This window comes from Haliotis rufescens, unplaced genomic scaffold, assembly GCF_023055435.1.
Source record: "Haliotis rufescens isolate VD_foot unplaced genomic scaffold, xgHalRufe1.0.p SCAF_23, whole genome shotgun sequence".
NCBI lineage: Eukaryota > Metazoa > Mollusca > Gastropoda > Lepetellida > Haliotidae > Haliotis > Haliotis rufescens.
In genome coordinates, this window is record NW_025963924.1 from 973,312 (window position 1) to 995,446 (window position 22,135).

Here is a 22,135-nt window from a genome sequence, read left to right on the forward strand (position 1 = left end):
GGTGGTAGTTGAACGTTTTCTGGAGTGTATTTTTAACACCACTTGTCAAAATGGTTGTACTGTAGTCCACATTACGTTTCCTCGTCGCTACATGGCTGAAATAATGCCGATGCGACTTTTACCTAACTCACTCACATTACGTTTCAGTTTTTTTACAGTTTACAGTGTGATATCACACAGTGTAAGCTTAATTTGAGGGAAAAGGACAAAGTGATGCAGGTACTAGACGTTTACCATTATGGGGGACACAGGAGTGGGGTCCAGACAAACCAAAGATCATAATTCTGGCGAACTGAAATGGGGAAACACATGACCATACAAGGATTCAGCAACTCTGTAAAGCGAATTGCATGGCCTTAGATCGGCATCCAATACCTATGTGGTTGTTTAGAACGTTTTTCTATTATCTTCACCGAGGCAAGCGTATCCAGAATCAAAGCCAAGGAAACTAGACTTTGATAAATAGGCCAGTGGACGCTCTTGCCTCGGGAAGATGGTTTGAATTGGATAAAGTGTGGACGATTTAAAAGCGCTCTGTGATTTGTTTGTTGTTTAACGCCGCACTCAGCAGTATTCCAGCTATCTATATTCCAGCGGTTTGCATATAATCGAATCTGGACCAGACAATCCAGTGATTGACATCATGAGCATCGATTCTCGCAATTGGGATACGATTAAATGCATCAACCAAGTCAGCGACCCTGACCACCCGATCCTATTAGTCGCTCGTGTGATCACGTGACCACCCATTCGGCCAATCAACATGACAGAAACAGTGTAAATTTTAAAGTATGAAAGTACTAATATTTTAACAGTGCTCTTGCATATGAGGTTTTTGTAAATAAATGAGAGAGTTAGGTTTTGTTCAGCTTTTAGAATATTTCTGCAATATCACAGCAGGGTACACCAGACATGGATTTCACACTTTTTACACATGTGGGGAATCGAACCCGGGGCTTCCACATAACGAGCGAGCGCTTTAACTTGGCCACCTCACTGTTCCTGTAAATAAATGAACTAACCAGAACCAGTAAAATGTGTTTATTATTTAGTATTTAAAGATAAACCGTGAAATGACGTACAATGATCTTAGTTTAGCAAGGGTCAGTGCCGCAATCTCCAAGAGCTTTTTCGCATTGTTCGCCGGCCCAGGTGATTGGACAGTCACATTTAAACTTCCCGGCCTCGTTGTGACAAGTTCCGCCGTTCCTGCAGGGGGCGCTCGCACACTCATCGATGTCAGTCTCACAGTGGGTTCCTGAAACAGATCAATATACATGTAAGTAGGTTGCAGATGAACATGTTGGACTGAGTGAGCGAACTTTGTTTTACAATTAAAACTACATTACATCTGTATCATGGCGGTCTGTAACTTGTCTGCCGATGCGACAGATTCCAACCCATTCTCACATCTGGACCGGACCAACCAGTGGATGATAACATTAGTAACAGCAGAGATCTATTTTATGGTCTCCGTAAATAGCAACTTCCCTGAATAGGGCATGATGAGACACAATTAGCCAGGTCATCATATATTGTGCCGACACAATCTTAGACGTAATGCACTGTGATCACAAGAAGACAAACATGACATACAACATCGGGGTCTCCATGGGAAGACGAGCATGGGGTACAACATTGGGATCATCATGGGAAGACAAGCATGAGGCATGACATCGGGGTATCCATGGGAAGACAAGCGTTAGGCATGACATCGGGGTCTCCATGGGAAGACAAGCGTGAGGCATGACAACGGGGTCTCCATGGGAAGACAAGCGTGAGGCATGACATCGGGGTCTCCAGGGGAAGACAGGCATGAGGTACAACATAGGGATCTTCATGGGAAGACAAGCGTTAGGCATGACATCGGGGTCTCCATGGGAAGACAAGCGTTAGGCATGACATCGGGGTCTCCATGGGAATACAAGCATGAGGTACAACATTGGGATCTTCATGGGAAGACAAGCGTTAGGCATGACATCGGGGTCTCCATGGGAAGACAAGCGTGAGGCATGACATCGGGGTCTCCATGGGAAGACAAGCGTTAGGCATGACATCGGGGTCTCCATGGGAAGACAAGCGTGAGGCATGACATCGGGGTCTCCAGGGGAAGACAAGCATGAGGTCCCGGGAATCTACATGTATTCTGCCCCAGAATCAGACAGTATGACTGTAATTGGGTCAACTCATATACATTTAACCTAAATAACTGTCATGTAGAATATATATTGTTTTTGACAACTAAGCACACTAGTTCAAAGTATGTTAAAGGAGTCCGAAATTATTGCGACAGCGGCCTTATAGACTATCTGTTTCTGAAATTGATTCAATATATTTCCAAATAGATATTTCGCTCAAAGAAAACAAATAGTACCTGTGGTTTTATTGATTAAAGGGGTTTTAAATATTGTAACTATCTGATTTTTTTAACCTGCTTCTGAGACTCAAAACATTAATCGCCTATAATAAACACATATTAACCAAAGTATAACCAATAATATAATATATCTGTCACTTAGAAAACCTGACCTACTGACACATTGTGCCCTCCCTATGACATTAAAGGGTTTGGTGCCTTTTATCTTCGACCTCGAATATAATCCCATTCCGACTGACATGGGATATTGACATAAATGGTTTCGGATTATCTAAGTAAAGACGACAATCTCTTCAACAGGCTAAGACGATGTTGATTTGCTAAGTTGTAGCTCAGAATTCCATGTCACAGATCACATGGTAACGGATCAATATTGCATTTATTCAACTCAGAGAACAAGTTCAATAAGCTATGAAAGTAGTTCGGAATTGTTTTTGGTAAATATGACAAAAGTCAAGATGCAGCTTATAACGAATAGGAAACTTGTCAGGGTGGACACAGAAAAAACGTATTGACAGCTCAGTTATCAATCACAGTATATATTATATTTGCAATGGTTAGTTTAGTTCGTCTATAAGGCAGAAGCTAAATTGGTCTGAATAAAAGACTAAGTAATGAAAGGCGAATATACATTTAAGGTACGAGCAGTAAGCTGTCGTAAGAAGAGGTGTACACGGACTGTACATGGAACTGTACTAGTGCTGGGACGGGTAACTCTGGTACTCGGGTCGGTGGGACTCGTCCCATCCCTAAACTGTACACTGTAGATGTAAAACCGTCGCTCTTTTCCCTTATACATTAAAACAAACGTGACAACATTTTATATCAACAAATCCACAGGAAGAGAGACATTTCAACCCTGTACCTGTATATCCTGGAGCACACGAGCACTGATAGTCATTCACCATGTCCACGCAGGAGGCCCCGTTCAGGCAGGGAGACGACCAACACTCGTTGACGTTTCGAGCGCAAGAGGATCCTGTAATAAATACCATGCAATCAAAAACGAATAACCTGTTCTTTTTATTTTAAAAATATGTATATTGTAAGAAAGGAGTTGGCAAATTGAATAATGTTTTCATGTTATTGTACCCAAGCCCAAGCAACACTTTGTCACCCTTGTGTGTATGTTGTGTTTATTAATCTCCTGTAAAGTAGTCTCAGCTATTTCCATATCAATATAACCCCTGTCCTACACAGTTGGTGACCACCGAAGGTACTAGCAACTATTCAAAACGTTGCATTGAGAGAATATAGAAGTAGAAATCTACACATCGGCCCATTGATACAACAGCTTCTAAGATTGCCACATAAAGAAAATAACTCATTATTAATGTTAGATCGTATTGTTTACCGGTGTAGCCTGGCTTGCAGTAGCAGTCGAATCTGTTCACACGGTCATAACACATGCCATCATTGAGACAGGGATTGCTGGCGCACTCGTCGATGTTGATCTCACAGTGGTCGCCGCTGTAGCCTGGTGGACACTTGCACGAGTAGAAGTTGATGTCGTCCACACACGTCGCTCCATTCAGGCAGGGATTGGAATCGCACTCCTGGATGTCGAACTGACAATATACACCCCAGTAGCCAGGAACGCACTCGCACTGGTAGAAGTTTACCTAGGGGAGATGAAAGCAAAGAACAGTCAGTGGCCTTGCTTGTGCCATATAGTCGTAGGTATATGGGTATATCACAATAGCCAGAAAACTCGTCGAGCTGTAGCAGAGGTACATAGTGTGGGCAAAGGCCAATGGCCAATGCCATCTAAGCACGATAACAAACAATCTAAGAGTCTCCGCTGATCGTAGTTATTTCCTGTCGTTATTCCTCTAATAATGTCCATGTACACCCGCCCCAATTTATTCCGATACGCCACCGCTCGGTGCCAAGATCGAACGACACACCCATAAAAGGTCGCATCAATTATCAGCTTTCAAACACGAACCGGCTTCATTTCTCTTCCACCTCGTTAGGGCAATGTCGATGTCAGCAAATGAAACCATCACCGAACACAGATATACCATGGGCAGTAGCCCCCCTTGCGTGCAGATACCATGGATGTATCAGATAGCCACATTCCCTTGTGCGGCTTCATGTTGTACATTCGTTTTCGAGTTGTCGAAGTCAGAAGTGCTTGTTCGAATGGTTCGCGCACTCGTACCGAGATTTAGAAACCTCGACGTTAATTGGCTGATCAAAAGTTAACCTGACGCGAGGTGTCCTCAGACCTTCCCGCAGAGAGTATCGTATCGGAGTAAAATGTCCGAATTTAAAGAGATTGCCGCCAGTGTCCACTTTAGTCTATCTGACATTGCTGCTTGAATACTCAACACTTGTTAATGCGCACAAAAGAGAGCGAATTAACGCTGGTTATAAAGGGTGCCACTGACATGAATAAAACACTGGATCAGCAACCATATAGAGTGGACTAGCCGACTAAGAGAGAGTTGACCAGCAATCTTAGAGAGAGCGGACTAGACATCACATAGAGTGGACTAGCCTCGTAGAGTGGACTAGCCGTCACAGAGAGTGGACTAGCCATCTTAGAGAGAGTGGACTAGCCATCACAGAGAGTGGACTAGACATCATAGAGAGTGGACTAGCCATCTCAGAGAGAGTGGACTAGCCATCAGAGAGTGGACAGGCCTCGAAGAGTGGACTAGCCATCACAGAGAGTGGACTAGTCATCTTAAAGAGAGTGGACTAGCCATCACAGAGAATGGACTAGCCATCACAGAGAGTGGACTAGTCATCATAGAGAGCGGACTAGCCATCTTTAAGAGAGTGGACTAGCCATCTTAAAGAGAGCGGACTAGCCATCTTAGAGAGAGTGGACTAGTCGTCATAGAGAATGGACTAGCCGTCACAGAGAGTGGACTAGCCATCTTAGAGAGAGTGGACTAGCCATCACAGCCGTCACAGAGAGTGGACTAGCCATCTTAGAGAGAGTGGACTAGCAATCACAGAGAGTGGATCAGCAACCATATAGAGTGGACAAGCCATCTTAAAGAGAGTGGACTAGCCATCTTAGAGAGAGTGGACTAGTCATCATAGAGAATGGACTAGCCGTCACTGAGAGTGGACTAGCCATCTTAGAGAGAGTGGACTAGCCATCACACCCGTCACAGAAAGTGGACTAGCCATCTTAAAGAGAGCGGACTAGCCATCTTAGAGAGAGTGGACTAGTCATCATAGAGAATGGACTAGCCGTCACAGAGAGTGGACTAGCCATCTTAGAGAGAGTGGACTAGCCATCACAGCCGTCACAGAGAGTGGACTAGCCATCTTAGAGAGAGTGGACTAGCCATCACAGAGAGTGGATCAGCAACCATATAGAGTGGACTAGCCATCTTAGAGAGAGTAGACTAGCCATTAACAGAGAGAGGACTACCCATCATATAGAGTGGACTAGTTAAAAATGTTGGAACGTTGAAAGATTGGACTACGTTGCCCTTCAATGTGTTGAAAGACATCAGTCTAAAAATTGAGGGTCATTCTGCGTCTGTAGGATACACCTGAATCCTCTTTTCCATATGATGTGATGGAAAGTATGTGCAAATGAAGCAATACAAAATCTTGAATATTTGTTCTGTATGCATCTGATCCGATTTTATTAGCTTTGCCATTATCTGTAATATGTTTTATGGTAGAGGAAGACTAGGCAGGAACACTCTTTTCCAGTTTCGTTTAAAATCCGCACCGTCGTAATCTTCACTATTGTGCCCACTGAAAATGAGATGTACCCGTCATTTTCACAGCATTAAATATTTTCGAGATACATACCTCATCAATGCAAGTTGCTCCATTCTGGCAGGGCTGGGAGAGGCATTCGTTGATGTTTATTTCGCAATGGGTACCGTACCATCCTGGCTCGCATACGCATTCATAGCCGTTGAACAAGTCGGTGCAATTGGCGCCGTTCATGCAGGGGTTGCTCTCGCACTCATCAACCTCTACCTCGCAATCATTTCCCATCCAGCCCTCAGTGCAATTACACCTAAGAATATGAAACAAACAATGATCAAAACAAAGAGCCTTAGAATTGTAGCTGCAAGTAGAGAGAGAGAGAGTAGGTGAGTGAGTATGGTTTACCGCCGCTTTTAGCAATATTCCAGCAATATCACGACGGGGGACACCAGAAATGGGCTTCACACATTGTTCCCATGTGGGGAATCGAACCCGGATGGTGTGACGATCGAACGTTTTATCCACTAGGCTACCCCATCGCCCAGTGGCTGAAAGTAACAAGGAAATTATTCATAAGTAGACTATAGGTGAGACTGAAGTCAAATGCCCATCAGTATTCTTATATCATGTGTTCATAAGTTTCATAGAAAAGGATTAAAGACTAAAGGTAAAAAGAAATGAAGGAAGTTTGAAAAGCATAATTCAGGACAAAATTAACCAAATTATTAAGCCCAGCCCTGCCTTATCACATATAGGTTAAGATTGTGGTTAAACCTGCAGACAGTTTGAGGACACTGCTTTTAGCAATATTCCAGCAATATCACACTGGGGAGACACGAGAAATGGGCTTCACACAAAATGAATTTCAGGTTGTCCTATGTAAACATTGAGTTCATAGCAAACATCACCAGAGCAACTAATATGAACACTGCTACTTAACCTGAGGAAATATAAGCGGTAATACTTTCAATTCCGTTGCCAAGCACAAGGTCTCTCTCAGCATTGGACCAATTATTTTCAAAAAATTCATTTCCAATGTATTAACAATATTTAATCAGGATTATGATATTAGTTTGATTCGTAATCACCAGATTATTATGACAAGTACATGTAGCACACCTGTATGTACCGCCAGGTTGATAATCGCCAGTTTGAGACATATATTTATCCCTGTGCTGATTATCACAAGTCAGATTATAGGTTACCTGTATATTACTCCAGGTTGATTATCACTCCAGGTTGATTATCACAAGTCAGATGATAAGTTACCTGTATATTACTCCAGGTTGATTATCACTCCAGGCTGATTATCGGAAATCAGATTATAACTTACCTGTATATAACTCCAGGTTGATTGTCAGATTTTAAGTTAGCTGAATATTATTCCAGGTTGATTATCACTCCAGGTTGATTATCACAAGTCAGATTATAGGTTACCTGTAATTATCTCCAGGTTGATTATCACAAGCGCTGCCATGTGCACATGGGGAGTAATCACAGGGCGTGAGTCTTGTCTCACAGTGCCTCCCTGAGTACAGATAGGGGCAGGTGCAGGTGTAGCTGTAGTATTCGTTGGTGCAGGTGGCGTTGTTCATGCATGGGCTATTGGCGCACACTGCAAGGCAAGCAAAACAAGTAATCAGTTTCCAATTAACGCCTGCAATGTTGTAACTGCTAGAATTATAATACTGAGGTTTCGACAGGTTATCAAAAACAGTTGAAGCTGTAATGTGTTTCTAAGAGGGTGTTTATTCAAAACACCACACAACACGATGCTTGTTTGTTGTTTTAGGAGCGGCGGGGTAGCCAAATGGTTAATGCATTCGCTCGTCACGCTGAAGACCCGGGTTCGATTCCCGACATGGGTATAATGTGTGAAGCCCATTTCTGGTGTTCCCTGCCGTGATATTACTCGACTATTGCTAAAAGCGGCGTAAAACCAATGAGTTCAGCTATATCACGACGGCCTGTAAACAATCGAGTCTGGACCAGACAATCCAGTGATGGACAACATGAGCATCGATCCACGCAATTGGGATACGATGACATCACCAACCTGATGACATGACCAGCCAATTCAGCTAGCCTGACAACTGATCCCGTTAGTCACCTCTTACGACAAGCATGTGTTGCTGCTCTACACGGATCTTCACGGCCTGGACCAGACCAACCAGGTGATATTATATGCAACATCATACGTCGTTGGGGTAGGCTAACACGCAATACTATCCAAGTTAATTACGACATGTAATATAGTCTAGGGGGCCGATTTCAAAAACGTTCATCAGGCAGCATCACCATAATAGTGAGTGAGTGAGTGAGTGAGGGAGGGAGGGAGGGAGGGAGGCTGCTTTGGTCAGTATTCAGTTATATCATGTCATGTTAATTTAATGTGGGAGGAAAGCCTAACGTGGTGTATGTCTAATACATTTATCACTTTGGTGAAACCCACGAGCTGACCAACCAAATAATCGGGGCGAATCTGGGATTCGATTCCACGATCATAGACTCCTGGCGTGCCCAAGGGACACAACTCTTGCGGTGAATTAGATGAGATGGGTCACAACCACAATGGTCCAGTTTAATTGTGATACTGCTTTACAATATTTATTCGAGGTTTTTTTAGGGTGGCGATATGTTGTTTCTTACTCTACACTGATACAGAAAGACTGATGTTTGTACAGAACTGTTCTTATATATTTCTCATTTTATATTTGATAAGGTGAGATGCATTAATTTGGGTAAAGTAAGGGGGAGTGTGGTGTATGTATGTGGGGGGGGGGGGGGGGGGGGGGAGGGGGGCCACAATTTGCTATGCGAGTAGCGTCCCTTGGTCACACCAGAAACCTTTGATTGTGGGTTCGAATCCTGGTTCGCCTCGATTATGTTTCTATGTTTGTCAGCACCATATCGGCTGCTCGTGGCTTTCATCAAACTGGTAAACGAGACCTGCATCAGTTCGGGATTAAGTTGACACGCCGTGATATGACTGGAACTCTGTTAAAAGCGGCGGCGGCGCTAAACGCAACTCAATCACTCGAGAACGTCCTAGTAGCGTGTTAAGAGTTCATCAGTAAATACATACGGCATGGAGATGCTGTGATGTCATCGATGGCGTAACCCACGGACCAAAACATATCATCTGGTTCATCCACGAAGATGGCAATCTGCCCAAGAGAAAGTGTTATTCAACATATTCTACATTTGTTTGGGTACAAACATGCTTCAGGCGAAAGCACTACGTCAACTTCTCGTTGATTAAATTCTATTGGAATAGTTTTATAGACACCCTGTGGGTAGAAACGTCAAGTTCAGACTACCAGGTCTTCAATTTCATTACAACTACACGATTCATTGCGTGGTTATGAGATATTAACTTCCTATACTTTATAAAAAGTAAATATGAAATGTATTAGACTCGAATTTCATCCTTAAAATTACAAGTAGAGAAAGTAATGAGAACACAAACAATCAACAAATACAAGGTATGTAGAAGTTGAAGATTGCCTGTATACCAAGTGTAGCTGTTTAGCGTTAAGGTTGCTTGGTAGGTACAAGTTAGTACAATAATTTAACATTGGACCAGTAAAGATCCGGGTCGTCAGCAACCCATGCTTGCCGTAAGAGGCAACTAATGGGATCGGGTGGTCACGCTTGCTGACCATCATAATGAGAGTGAATCAGCCATCATAAATAGCGCCGACTAGCCATCAGAAAGAGAGTAGATTCGCCATAAAAAAGCGTGTGGTTTTGATTATCGAATTTGGCTGTGTTCCACGAAGTCATCTTAGTGCCATGCAAGTCAACCTAACACACTGGTGAAGATCCTGGTTAGAATAGGTCTTCAGAAACCCATGCTGTAGAGGGCGTCTATGCTTGTCGTAGGAGGCGACTAACGGGATCGGGTGGTCAACTTGCCGACTTGGTTGATGCATGTCATCGTATCCCAATTGCGTAGATCGATGTTCATGATGTCAATCACTTGATTGTCTAGTCCAGACTCGATTATTTACAGACCGCCGTCATATAGCTGGAATATTGCTGAGTGCGGCGTTAAACACCAAACAAACAAACAAAATTAAACTTTGCCTTTGACATAAATAATTATCTAAACGCAAACATGAAATGCTATTAAATTGAAACTTTCCTGTCAAATTTCTGGTGAAATTCAAAGTTAAATGAAAGGTTATTACGTCCGTGTAAAAACTGTATCTGTACCAATCCAATATGGCTGCCAACGCACATGTTTCACCCACCTCATATTTGCCCACTCGTGTTTCTTCCTCGATGTTGATGAGGGCCTTGTCCCATCCATCACTCTTGTAACCGGATGTGTTGAAGACCATGTAAGTCTCATTCTCGGCCCTGACGGACACCTCCAGGTTGTTGAGGAAGTGAGACCCCATGTGGTAGAAGAACTGGATGAAGCAGAGCTGGTCACGCTGCCGTGGAGCCACGAGGGTCGTGTTTGTACCGGAGTTGATGGGCTTCACAGCGTACATGAAGTGACCTGCAACATACAGGAACGGTGTATCAAGGTTGTACCACGAGAGTTGTCTTTGTACCGGGGCTGATGGCCTTCACAGCGTACATGACGTGACTTGTAATAAACAGGGACGGTGTATCAAGGTTGTACCACGAGGGTTGTGTTTGTACCGGGGTTGATGGCCTTCACAGCGTACATGACGTGACTTGTAATAAACAGGGACGGTGAACCACGAGGGTTGTGTTTGTACCAGACATAGCAGTTTTTTATATGGGCAACTATGCACGCCCCTGGGGTGCGCGATGACAGGCAATGAGCCTGACCATCCAACCCATTTAGTTGGTTCTTACGAAAAGCACATTATGGTGGAGGCTTATCTGGATTCGTATAGGTATGGCAAAGTATATTCACACGGAGTATCATGAACGTTGTTTCAAGAAACCTTGACGCAGTGACGCATCATTGTTGGGGATTCAGGGTTCGGTTTATAGTCGATATGTTGCCAGCAGAAACAATAGATAGCCTGCTATGACTTGTGACCAGGGCCCGTTCCACAAAACAACCTCAGCGCTGAGGTGAACGTAAACCATACAATTTTAACCTTCGACTTTTCTTAAGATTCAGATACTGTTCCACGAAACCACCATGAGGTACGGAAGCCTAAGTTAAGAAACAAGCCTCATGATTAATTCCACCCACCCTTAAGGTTACTGAGTTTATTATGTTCGCTGAAAACAATATGGTGACTGTTCTGCTTTTGTGCAAAGAAGTTGAAAGGAGTCTGCATAAACAACCTGGGTTACGTGATCGCACTATATTTGCTGCTCGAATAACTAAGTATAGATGAACTGTTTTCACGTTACCGTATGTCCCGACATGCCATCCTTTCCCTCGTCATTCTACTAAGTGAGTGAGTGAGTTTGGTTTTACGCCGCTTTTAGCAATATTCCAGCAATATCACGGCGGGGGACACCAGAAATGGGCTTCACACATTGTACCCATGTCGGGAATCGAACCCGGGTCTTCAGCGTGACGAGCGAACGCTTTAACAACTAGGCTACCAGACCGCCCTCATTCTACTAAGGTTACCTTGGTACCATTGTACAAAACAACCTTAGCGCAACGACTGTCGTAAGTCTAGGTTAAGGAATGGGAGTTTCGACCACCTTAGCGTTAAGATCGGTTAGTACAGTTCTATTTTATCGCATTGAACACAATCTCAAAATATAATGGTGAAATGTGCAAAACTCTGAATTAAAAAAAATGAGCTCCCCCCAAATCCTAAGTTTGAACATAACTATTTTTTCCCAAATTGCCTGCCAGAGGCACACAGTATAAAATCTATGATAAATCCCTGATCCAATATTAGGTACATACAGACGAAAGCACATACCGTCTGGTTTCCCAGTGGTGTGATCGCCGCTGGGGCCGTTTCTGAGGAGTTTTATGTCACTGAAGATGGTCTCCAGAACAGCCTGGCCCCGTCTCCACTCCATGCGATCAAAGAAATTGCCTTCTCGCTCGATGATGTAGTTACATGTGTCGTTCTCGAAGTCACAGTCCAGAGACAAATCTGCAGATGTATGCTTTAGATGACGAGTAATCTTTCCTTTTGACTAATACACATTTCATTATATACAGGTACAGTCCATTTTAATGAGTGGTTGTACGCCTCTTTTAGCAATATCACGGCGGGGGACACCAGAAATGTCGGAATGTGATTTCTAATCATGCAACCTAGAAACTCCAAAACTGTAACGATAGTTACGGGCTTAACGACTGAATCCATACATTCTATTAACCATTCAAGAATATTCTTTTGTTCAAGTTTCAGAATTTGTCAAAATATGTTTCGAAGCGTAGTCGCCAATTTGAATTTAGTGCCGTAAAGCATGAGAAAGCTGCCTTCTGATAATATCGACTTCTTGTCAGTCATTCCATTGGTCGGTCAAAGTTCGCGCAAGGTCGGTCTGACGTGACCCGTAATGGGGTGTTCTCAGATCTTTGTTTAGCGGGAGCGAGAACTAAGATCTGATTCTAATGAGATTGCCCCTCTATTTTCATGGTCGGCCAATGAATGATGAGTATTTGTATAAAGACAACATAAAGGTTCTTTTAGCAATGTAGCAAATAATGTAGGATGACATCGACTGCAAATAGATTTAAAAATGCACACCGTGTGTAAGGCAATGTTTAGTTGGTTCATAGAAGTATAAATAAGAATTTTACAGAATTGTAATTGAATCATTTTTTTCTAAAAATTCACTAAAAATAAGAATCGTGTCGGTATATGGAAAAGCATTTCCTACACATGTCCTATTCAATATCAGTTAATAGCATTAAGTATACAGATGGGCTCCGCAAACCCTTGTGTGATGACTTTCTGTATTCCTTCGAACTAAGTGGAGAAACACCTGCCCACCAACGCTGAGGTACTATCATAACCAATACAGCCAGGTAACGGATTGGAGTGTGTAGGCCTGGTGATCAAAGTACCAAATTCGCAACCTTTACGTCAAACCCATGCTGGGGTCCAATTCTACCTTTATTCCTTCTAACCGAGTTCTTACCGCAGTTAAACCCCTTGATGTCGTCGATGGCGTAGCCGACAGAGAGGAAGCCGTTGTCATCTGGTTCATTAACCTCGAAAGACAGCTGCAAGAACGGCACACGTGACAGTCAATTTCATAAAACACCTACATGGCGTCATATCACAATATAGTACCAATTTCAAAGACTAAAATAATGTTCTAAGGAAAACTTTATTGTGATATTTTAGTTTGGCTACTCATTATTGTTTGACTGAAGTCTTCACCTGGTATCGTCCTGTTTCGGTGTATTCTTCAATGTCGAGCATTGCTCTCTGCCATTCGAAGCCTTGGTATCCATTTGAAGAGAAGATGAGGTTTCTGTTGCCGTCCTTGATCATATAGACGTCGAGGGTGTTGAGGGCGCCGGTGCCCATGTGGTAGAAGAATTCCAGGTAGCACAGACGTCCCTCCATCAGGGGCGACAACAACGTCGTTGTTGCGTTTTTAGCGTTGCCGCGCTTGGCGTACGTCGCGTTTCCTGCAGAAAAAATCATTCTCCGTACATGCTTCTTTTAACAAAATAAGCAGTTTCATAGTTGTATGTGCGTTTTACTCAAACGGCTTTAGAGGGAGACCACATGTGGATCAAGCCCCAATTAAGCTTTAAACACAATTTGGGCAATATTTATAATGAACTTCCCATTTCATATCTAAGCTGGCTTAAATTACACTGTGATCACGTATTCTCTCCTTCTTCACGAGATGTTGATGACGTAATGAAACTAGATCCCCATGGAGTCCAAAAGGGGGCGTATGTGAAACACACACACCCCTTACCACGTGTATACTACAAAGCATGAGTTACGTACTGTAACTGTTGAGATTCTAACCATCTAATGGATGATAGCTAGATCAATGATCCGAGTACGAAGTCACACAATCAGCCAGGGCACATACTCGAGATCGTCTACTGCCTACATCAGTCGCCAAGTTTTAGTACTGGGGACCTATTCTGCACCGAAACCCACATAATATGGGGACCCAGCCATTGAGTATATTTTTAAGAATGGAATTTTAAGAAATATATTTTCAGTCACTGCTTAAAGACGCACAAGATTCGTTCTCAGAAAGCAGGATCCGAACCGTATTTTTCACAACAGTTACTTCTCACGTGGTCCCTAATGTAATTGCTATCATGTTTGTTTTATGTTCTATCACAGCCTAGTGTATAAAAATCTACCAATGTAAACCATCAAACGGATGACCCGTTGCCGCTCCTATCCATACATGTATGATCGATGTTTATTTCCGATCCGAGGGCAGGTAAGGTATATCAGTTAACGAGAATCACGAACGTCAAACATTGCCCATAGAATAATACATCGCCTCATTACATCAATGGCAATCAGAACCAAGTCTAATGAAGATGTTCGTCAAAAGAGATGGATATTTCACCGCACCCATCGTAAACCAGAGTGAACTGTCTCGCCGCAAATTATCATCAGGGCATTGCAGAACCTCATGCCACATGGGTGGGTGTGCTCGCTATAAAATATGCATTCCGGTTAACGATACAATTACACACATGATTGGATAAATGGAATCTTCACGTGACAAGACGTAATGTCATAAAATACTCATGGCAGTGCACAGACCCGCTAAATCAGAGAGGAAATATAGAGAACCGATAACGAATTTGAGGTCTGGGGTAAACTGGAAGTTCCAATATGTTGGTTTTAGCTACAACCTAGATCTAAAGCATATATATTTGCAATAAAAGACTCACTTCACAGTTATTGTGAGTGAGGTACAAGCAGAGTGGGTGGTTGAGTGAGTTAGGTTTGACGCCGCTCTGAACAGTATTACGGTTATTTGACAGCAGTACAGCTTAATGCGGAATTGAAACTCGAAGTGATGCAAGTCTTTTAACGTCCACAACTTTAGTCAACCCGCTAGCACTGGTATGATGCTGACAAACATAGCATCCCTATTATGGCTAATCTGGGATTCAAAGCCAGGATCATTGGATCCTTGTAAGATTGGAACAACTTTAACGCACGCACGCACGCACGCACGCACGCACGCACGACGGACACACACACACATTCGACCACATGGGAACAACGTGTCCAGCTCGTTTCTTGTGTTCCATACCGATGTGCAGTGTTGCGTCTCTTGTGCACATCAGAAACCTACGATTGTGGGGTCGAATCCCGGTTCGCCCCGATTATATTCCTTGGGTTTGTCAGCACCATACCCGTGCTCGTTGGTTTCAACAAAGTGGTAAATGTCTGAGACCTGCATCATTCGTTCCTTTCCTCCAACATTACGCTGACACCCTGTGATATAACTGAAATACTGTTCAAAGAGGCGTTACACCCAATTCACCTACTCACTCGTGTCCAATGCAGTGATAATTGTTGAATATTGCCATAGGCGGCGTGAGAACACTCCTCCGTGACCTTGAAGTCGACCTTGACCTCGAGACAATTACATCTTCCAGACACACCAGCAAGGGGAGACTAATGACCACGATACAACCTACTGGCAGTGGTGGTTATCAGGACAGGCTACCGGTCAGCAATCTCCATACAAGGAACATCAATTCAGTAACGAGTATGCCTGCCACTGATTGTATTAAACAGTGCTAGGGGGAATGAACATATTCTGCGTTTTGAGAGCAATTTCCGGACCGAGCAATAAACTTTGCCAGACAAATCATCTGGTACAATGGGATTGGAACGAGGTTCATTATTAAATAGAATCTCGGCAAATGTGGGTACACTGGGGGTGTTTCTTCCTCAATGTGTTGGTGTCATGTCGGAGACCACAGACATGAAGGATGTCCTCATCCTTCCTATTGTATATCACGAGGCAGACTAATAAATACTGGCCGAGGTTAGACACGCAGTTCAAGTCTGGTACTATCTCCCACACAGACGAATGCTCCCCCGGAAGAGTCATTTATCTATGGCCCAGGTTCAGATGCATGTGTACAGATGTCTTTACTTTCGTTCTGGAAGAGTTCTACTGAGATCTACTTTATAACCCAAATTGAATGTACATCACTGTACAAGTAGCTTGCCAGCTTTTTCTAATTGTAACCAATGTCTGTGAGATGCGTTATCTACCACTGTAGGAGATGCGAGGCACAATGTAACACGTGGTTCCATCTCGCAGAACAAGCACCAGTTCCCGTGCTGATTCAATCTAGAAATGGGAATAGAATCTCAAACACAATGTATTTCTTAACCAGTACTAACACGATGTTCTCCGCGTACACTTAAACATTCCTGACATTGCTGAGACCACTCTACTTTCATCGCACGCGATTTCCCTACATCTACTTATCAATACATATTTATTTTTTTGTGGACATGATATCTTTTCTATGTATAGTGATATCATAAAAGGCGACAAACGGGATAGGGTGTCAGGGTGTCAGGCTCGCTGACTTGCTCAATGCTCGTGATGTCAATCACTGGATTGTCTGGTCCAGACTCGATTATGTACAGACCGCCGTCTTATAGCTGGAATAATGCTGAGTACGGCGTAAAACAACAAACAAACAAACACTATAGAAAGTGAGCAAAACCACTGAAGGAATTCTGAAAACAATTGTTTGCACTCTATCTACTCCACATTGCGTTTTATCTTAATTTGCCACGCGGGATTTCACCAGGTGCATACCGTCAGTCTCGCCAGTGGTGTGGTCGACGGAGGGGCCCATGAAGAGGATCCGGCTACTGCCGAAGAAGCCAGGCACTGAGAGGGGACCGCGTACCCACTCAAATGCGTCGGTGTCGTTGCTTGGGTCAGTGGTGGAGACTTGGTAGCCACAGAAATCGGACTCGAAGTCACAATCCATCAAGTTTCCTGTTGAAAATACAAATATCCTCTTTGGAATGCAATATCCACACATTGTGTCTACTCTACAATGTTCATGCATAAACAAGTATGGCTGTCTTTTGCCTTTTGTGAGATGATTCAGCATTTATCGCATGAGGTTCCGCCGCTTTGACAATATTTCAGTATTTCCAATTAGAGAAACATCCTAATGTCTATATATTACCTTTTACGTAATTCGGAAATTTTGGGTAGTGCTATATTCAAATACATTGTAAAACCTGAGTAAGAAGACCAGTAACGCGTTGTTCAAATGGCCAATTTTACGGTTACGGATGCAAATATGCCTCAAATATTTGCTTTCCTTTAAGGGTTGGGGAAAGTGGTTGCTTGAAGTTTGCCTGTCGTCTTTTATAATAGCAAGAGTCATCAGGAGATGACCAATCCCCTGGCCCACACATAGTCGAAAGAACAAATCATCTGACAGTAAGTTCAACCTGATGAGATAAATTCTATCTAATCTGTCTGTCCGTACACAAGAGTAGTTTTTGAGCTATCAAAACAATACCATGGAATTAGGATTCGGAACTTTGTATTTCAGGTCAGGTACACACCAATATGAACAGAGTCGAAGTCAAACTTGTTGCCATGGTACGAAAAAAATATGAATTCTGAAAATCCTTAAATAGCAAAAGGCACCAGTTGACAACTTAGTCTTTGTGTGTGCAATGTTTACATGAAGGAATCACTTTTAGTTTTAGAGATATACCACTATGAACTTGTTGCCATGGAAACGGAAAAAATAATATTCTAAAATCCCTAAATAGCAAAAGGCACCACTTTAGCCACTAGTTAATACATGTACCAAGTCTGTATGAAAAGTCTTTAAGAACTTTCAAGTTATGCTCCGGAAACGTAATATGATCTGACAGAGAGACGGACGGACAGACCAGGTGATGACTATATCACTGTACAAGTAGCTTGCCAGGAGGAGGAGGGGGAGATAAAAAGTAACCTTTTGCGCATTCACCTTAATTTGATTCAAGGATGCAGTTGATTGTACAAGAGTGAAATACCTGTGAAATCTACTTACTGACTTCACATAATACCCCGGCAAAGTCTGGAGGACATATGCAGACGTATGTGTTGATTTCATCATAGCACATGCCGCCATGTTGACAGGGGGACGACGCGCATTCATCGATGTTGACCTCGCACTGCTTGCCAGTAAACCCCGGGGGACAGTCACAGGTGTAGGAGTTGACGCCCTCGGTGCAGTTGGCGCCGTTCTGGCATGGTGTGGACTCACATTCGTCTATATCTGTACTGCACTGGTCTCCCTCATACCCCGCCTCACACCAGCAATAATAGGAGTTATACAGGTTTAAGCACGTGCCATGTGCGCAGGGCGAGCTGGCGCACTCGTCCACGTCCAGGTCGCAGTCGTGACCAGTGTAGCCTGGGTAACAATCGCACGTGTAGTTGTCGCCTACCGGGTTACAGGTAGCGAAATTCTAAAAAGATCATACAAATAATATATAATTGCATCACAATGTTGTGCAGACCATTGTGACGTCATCGTTACCATGACGTCACAATCAAATGACATCACTAATGGCTCTGGTCGTTGATAAAAATGGAATACTCCTCCGCAAGTCTTGTTTGTAACCACTTTTATCAACTCGTGTTGATATATTTGATATCAAAAGACACTCGGGTGAGATTCTCTATTTTGTAAAGGACATACTGGTACAGCCTTCCAAGTTAACCCAACACTACTAATTTACGCTGAGGACACATACAAAGCTTATGATGGTGAGTCAGTGAGTGGGTTTTATTTTATACCGCTTTTAACAATATTCCAGCAATATCACGGCAGGGGACGCCAGAAATGGCCTTCACACATTGTACCCATGTGGGGAATCGTACCTTGGCCTTCGGTGTAACAATTGAACGCTTTATCCACTAGACTACCTCACCGCCCTTCTTATAATGGTAGTCCTCGATGATTTTGAGGGCTATATGTACCAGTGCTCCGTAATACTATTCTGTTCAAATAGGTTTTGCACTAGTCTTTTGGACCATCTGTAGTCATTCAAAAGCTACTTTCTAAGGCTGCTGGTACATAGAGCCTTCAAGTACCATTGTGTGGACTTCTGTGATGTAAACATGTAGTCACAAGTCCACTGAATTCCGTTCGACCAAGGACGATTAATTTGCAAATTCAATCTCACTAAAATCAAACATTTCATTCCGAATCGACCCCTCTCAACTTTAAGATGTTCACCCGTGAAGATCCGAGTCAGATTACGTCTTCAGCAAACCATGCTTGTCCTAAGAGACGACTATGCTTGTTGTAAGAGGCGACTAACGGGATCGGGTGGTCAGGCTCGCTGACTTTGATGGTAGAAACAGAAACCTATGATTGTGGGTTCGAATCACGGTTCGCCCGGATTATGTTTCAGGGTTTGTCAGCGCCATTCCCGTGCTCGTGGGTTTCACCGAAGTGGTAGACGACCGAGACCTGCATCACGTCGGGCGTTCCTCCCACATTAGGCTGACACGCCGCGATATAACTGGAATACTGTTAAAAAGCGGCGTTGAACCCAACTCACTCACTCTAAAACGATTCAGCTTCTTTTTTATTACCTCGATTCGGAAATTTCAATTTGTACAAATGAGAACCCACCTTGAATACAAATATTTCGACGCTAATTATAATGAGATGGGGTTAGCTTGTATGCTACGACAAAGGGTTTGGCTGGACTCCAAATGTTTTGGCATAGACGGATCGGAAAGGTTACCGTACACTGAACAGTAGTAGTATAACGAAAAAATGGGTATGGGTCGGACAAAATGGCTGCTTGGGAGTGTGTCGGAGGGTCACTGAAAGGTAGGAAGATAATCATGGTACAAAGCGATCACAGCACTACGACTTCAGAACTCTCTCACTTTAACTTAGACTTTACAATCTTCTCAGTGGCATAGACCGCTTTAGGGAACGGGCTTCGATTCCAGATACAATATAAATTTCGACGCAAGCAATAAACTCACCTTGCACGGATAATCTCTACATGGGTTGGTGTTTATTTCACAGCTTTGACCCTCAAAGTATTTGGGACAGACGCAGGTGTAGTTGTTAAAACGGTTGATACAATCCCCTCCGTTTTTACAAGGGTTATTTTCACATGCTGTAGTGTAAAAAAGTGTACATTAGATAAGGTACACATCATACAACATTGAGAACATTTAAAAAAATATTTACGGATCTGCTTTACCAAATTACTTACCTTCTAGATGACACCGATTACACAGTCTACTTATTCTGAGAAAAAATCTTGTTTTTAAATGTCAGAGTTGTTTTTTAACAATCTCACCGCATCTGTATCCCTTGATGTCATCAATAGCGTATCCTACCGTCCAGTAGCTATCCACGGGCTCTTTGGCCCAGAACACCAGCTGGAACGTAAACATAGGACGAGCAACTAAAGATTTGACGAACAGACGGACAAACATATTTATTCAGATAAAAATCCACTGGCTCATGCTACAAAAGTATATTCAACGAAGATAAATGCTCATGTATACCCCATGTCAGAAGGTGATTGAGTTTCCAAGTGTAAACACTTTAGCTAGAAACAGTAATATTATATAGTTCATGTCTGTGAGTGGATTTAATGGGATGTACACTTGTTTCAACAGAGGGATAGTCAGTGCATTAGTCTGTCTCCCAGACCCGAGAGAATATATTACAAAAAGAGTCTAGAATGATTTGGCAATTCTAGATTGCTTCATCAGCCCTGTAATTAAGGATTGTTCCAGGGCTCCATTTGGATTTTTAAAAATTTATTTCGCAGATGCATCTTTTTTAAATAAGTCATTTTATTTCGGGGACAAATGTCAGTCTATCAATGTACTAGCGCTGTAAATATTGATTGTTATAAACATGTTAACGTGTCAAATGGTATTCATCCTCTATATATTTCCTTTCTTTTTTCATTCACAGAATCTTTCAGTATGAGAAATGTTCCACGGTTAACTCATCTGTTGCGCCATCTAACTTTTAATATATTTCACTTGATATACTAAGATAGGTTTGTGATTAGCTATCAATCCGCATTACGCATTATTTTGCATTGTTGATAGTAATTGCATTTAGATATTGATTTTACAGATGGGTGGGTACCAGTTCTGATACGTCTTATTTTAAATTCAAATAGTGAGTGAGTATGGTTTTACGCCGCTTTTAGCAATATTCCAGCAATATCACGGCGAGGGACACCAGAAATGGGCTTCACACATTGTACCCATGTCGGGAATCGAACCCGGGTCTTCGGCGTGACGAGCGAACGATTTAACCACTAAGCTACCCGACCGCCCCTAAAATTCAAATAGAAAAATGTGAACATCACCAAGGATATGTTGAACATTTATCTTTGATCGCGATCGTTGACAAGAGGTCACTAACGCCAGGATAGAACTGCAGTTTGTTTGTTTTTTGTTTTTGTTGTTGTTTTGTTTTTTGTTTTGTTTTTTTGTTGTTGTTTGTTTGGTTTTTTTTGTTTTGGTTTTTTTTTGGGGGGGTGTAAATAGATCTCTATAAGTCACTTTAAGCAATGCTATCAGCCTTTTGTGAGTTATATTTATAATACCGCTCCGAGTATGTTTTCAGTTACATCGTGCCTGCCAACTAAATGTGGGAGAGTAAAATAGCAATCTATATTAAGTTGCAAGAGTATCAGAAAGTGAAAGAATTAAAACAAAAAAAATATAGAAAACAGCTGTTCGATTGAGATGAGGTTAACTTGTGCTATGTCACGTGACCTTTATTGACTCGCAAAAAAGCCTGCAGCTTTTTGCTTCGAAGAGGGGTATGAGGGATTTATTCTGCCTCTCCAAAATCCACGTGCAGCCTGTCTTGCTCGTGGAGGGGTATACGAGATTTATTCTCCTGTTGAGAAATCTATTTCCCACCAAGGCGGGATACATTGTATTTTATCAAGATCACTTGGATCAATCAGATCTCATCACTCTGACATGGAAGTATGATGAATGCACTTGACATCGGAATATTGCTGAAAACCTTGAATGACAAAATGTATCAAAACTGTAAAGAAATCAAATACCTGGCGCCAGAATGGGAGGCCGACATGTCATGAATGTAGTGAGGTTTCATTCAATGATGATTAACACATCATTTTTTCG

General features: G+C 42.7%; 1 protein-coding gene across 1 annotated transcript in view; it reads right to left on the reverse strand.

Annotated features, from left to right (window-relative positions):
* Positions 1 to 1,025: 1,025 nt before the first annotated feature.
* LOC124140135 (MAM and LDL-receptor class A domain-containing protein 1-like) overlaps positions 1,026 to 22,135 on the reverse strand; it is a 35,568-nt gene continuing 14,458 nt past the window's right edge. Inside the window, exons 8-21 of the mRNA XM_046507530.2 lie at positions 20,308 to 20,389; positions 19,985 to 20,121; positions 18,024 to 18,444; positions 16,775 to 16,960; positions 13,369 to 13,622; positions 13,124 to 13,208; positions 11,947 to 12,126; positions 10,324 to 10,577; positions 9,153 to 9,234; positions 7,505 to 7,682; positions 6,164 to 6,377; positions 3,732 to 3,999; positions 3,243 to 3,356; positions 1,026 to 1,258 (exon numbers count right to left, since the gene is read on the reverse strand). Of these exons, the coding sequence (XP_046363486.2) occupies positions 1,095 to 1,258; positions 3,243 to 3,356; positions 3,732 to 3,999; positions 6,164 to 6,377; positions 7,505 to 7,682; positions 9,153 to 9,234; positions 10,324 to 10,577; positions 11,947 to 12,126; positions 13,124 to 13,208; positions 13,369 to 13,622; positions 16,775 to 16,960; positions 18,024 to 18,444; positions 19,985 to 20,121; positions 20,308 to 20,389 (2,619 nt within the window). The 3' untranslated portion in view covers positions 1,026 to 1,094. The remainder of the gene's footprint in view (positions 1,259 to 3,242; positions 3,357 to 3,731; positions 4,000 to 6,163; positions 6,378 to 7,504; positions 7,683 to 9,152; positions 9,235 to 10,323; positions 10,578 to 11,946; positions 12,127 to 13,123; positions 13,209 to 13,368; positions 13,623 to 16,774; positions 16,961 to 18,023; positions 18,445 to 19,984; positions 20,122 to 20,307; positions 20,390 to 22,135) is intronic.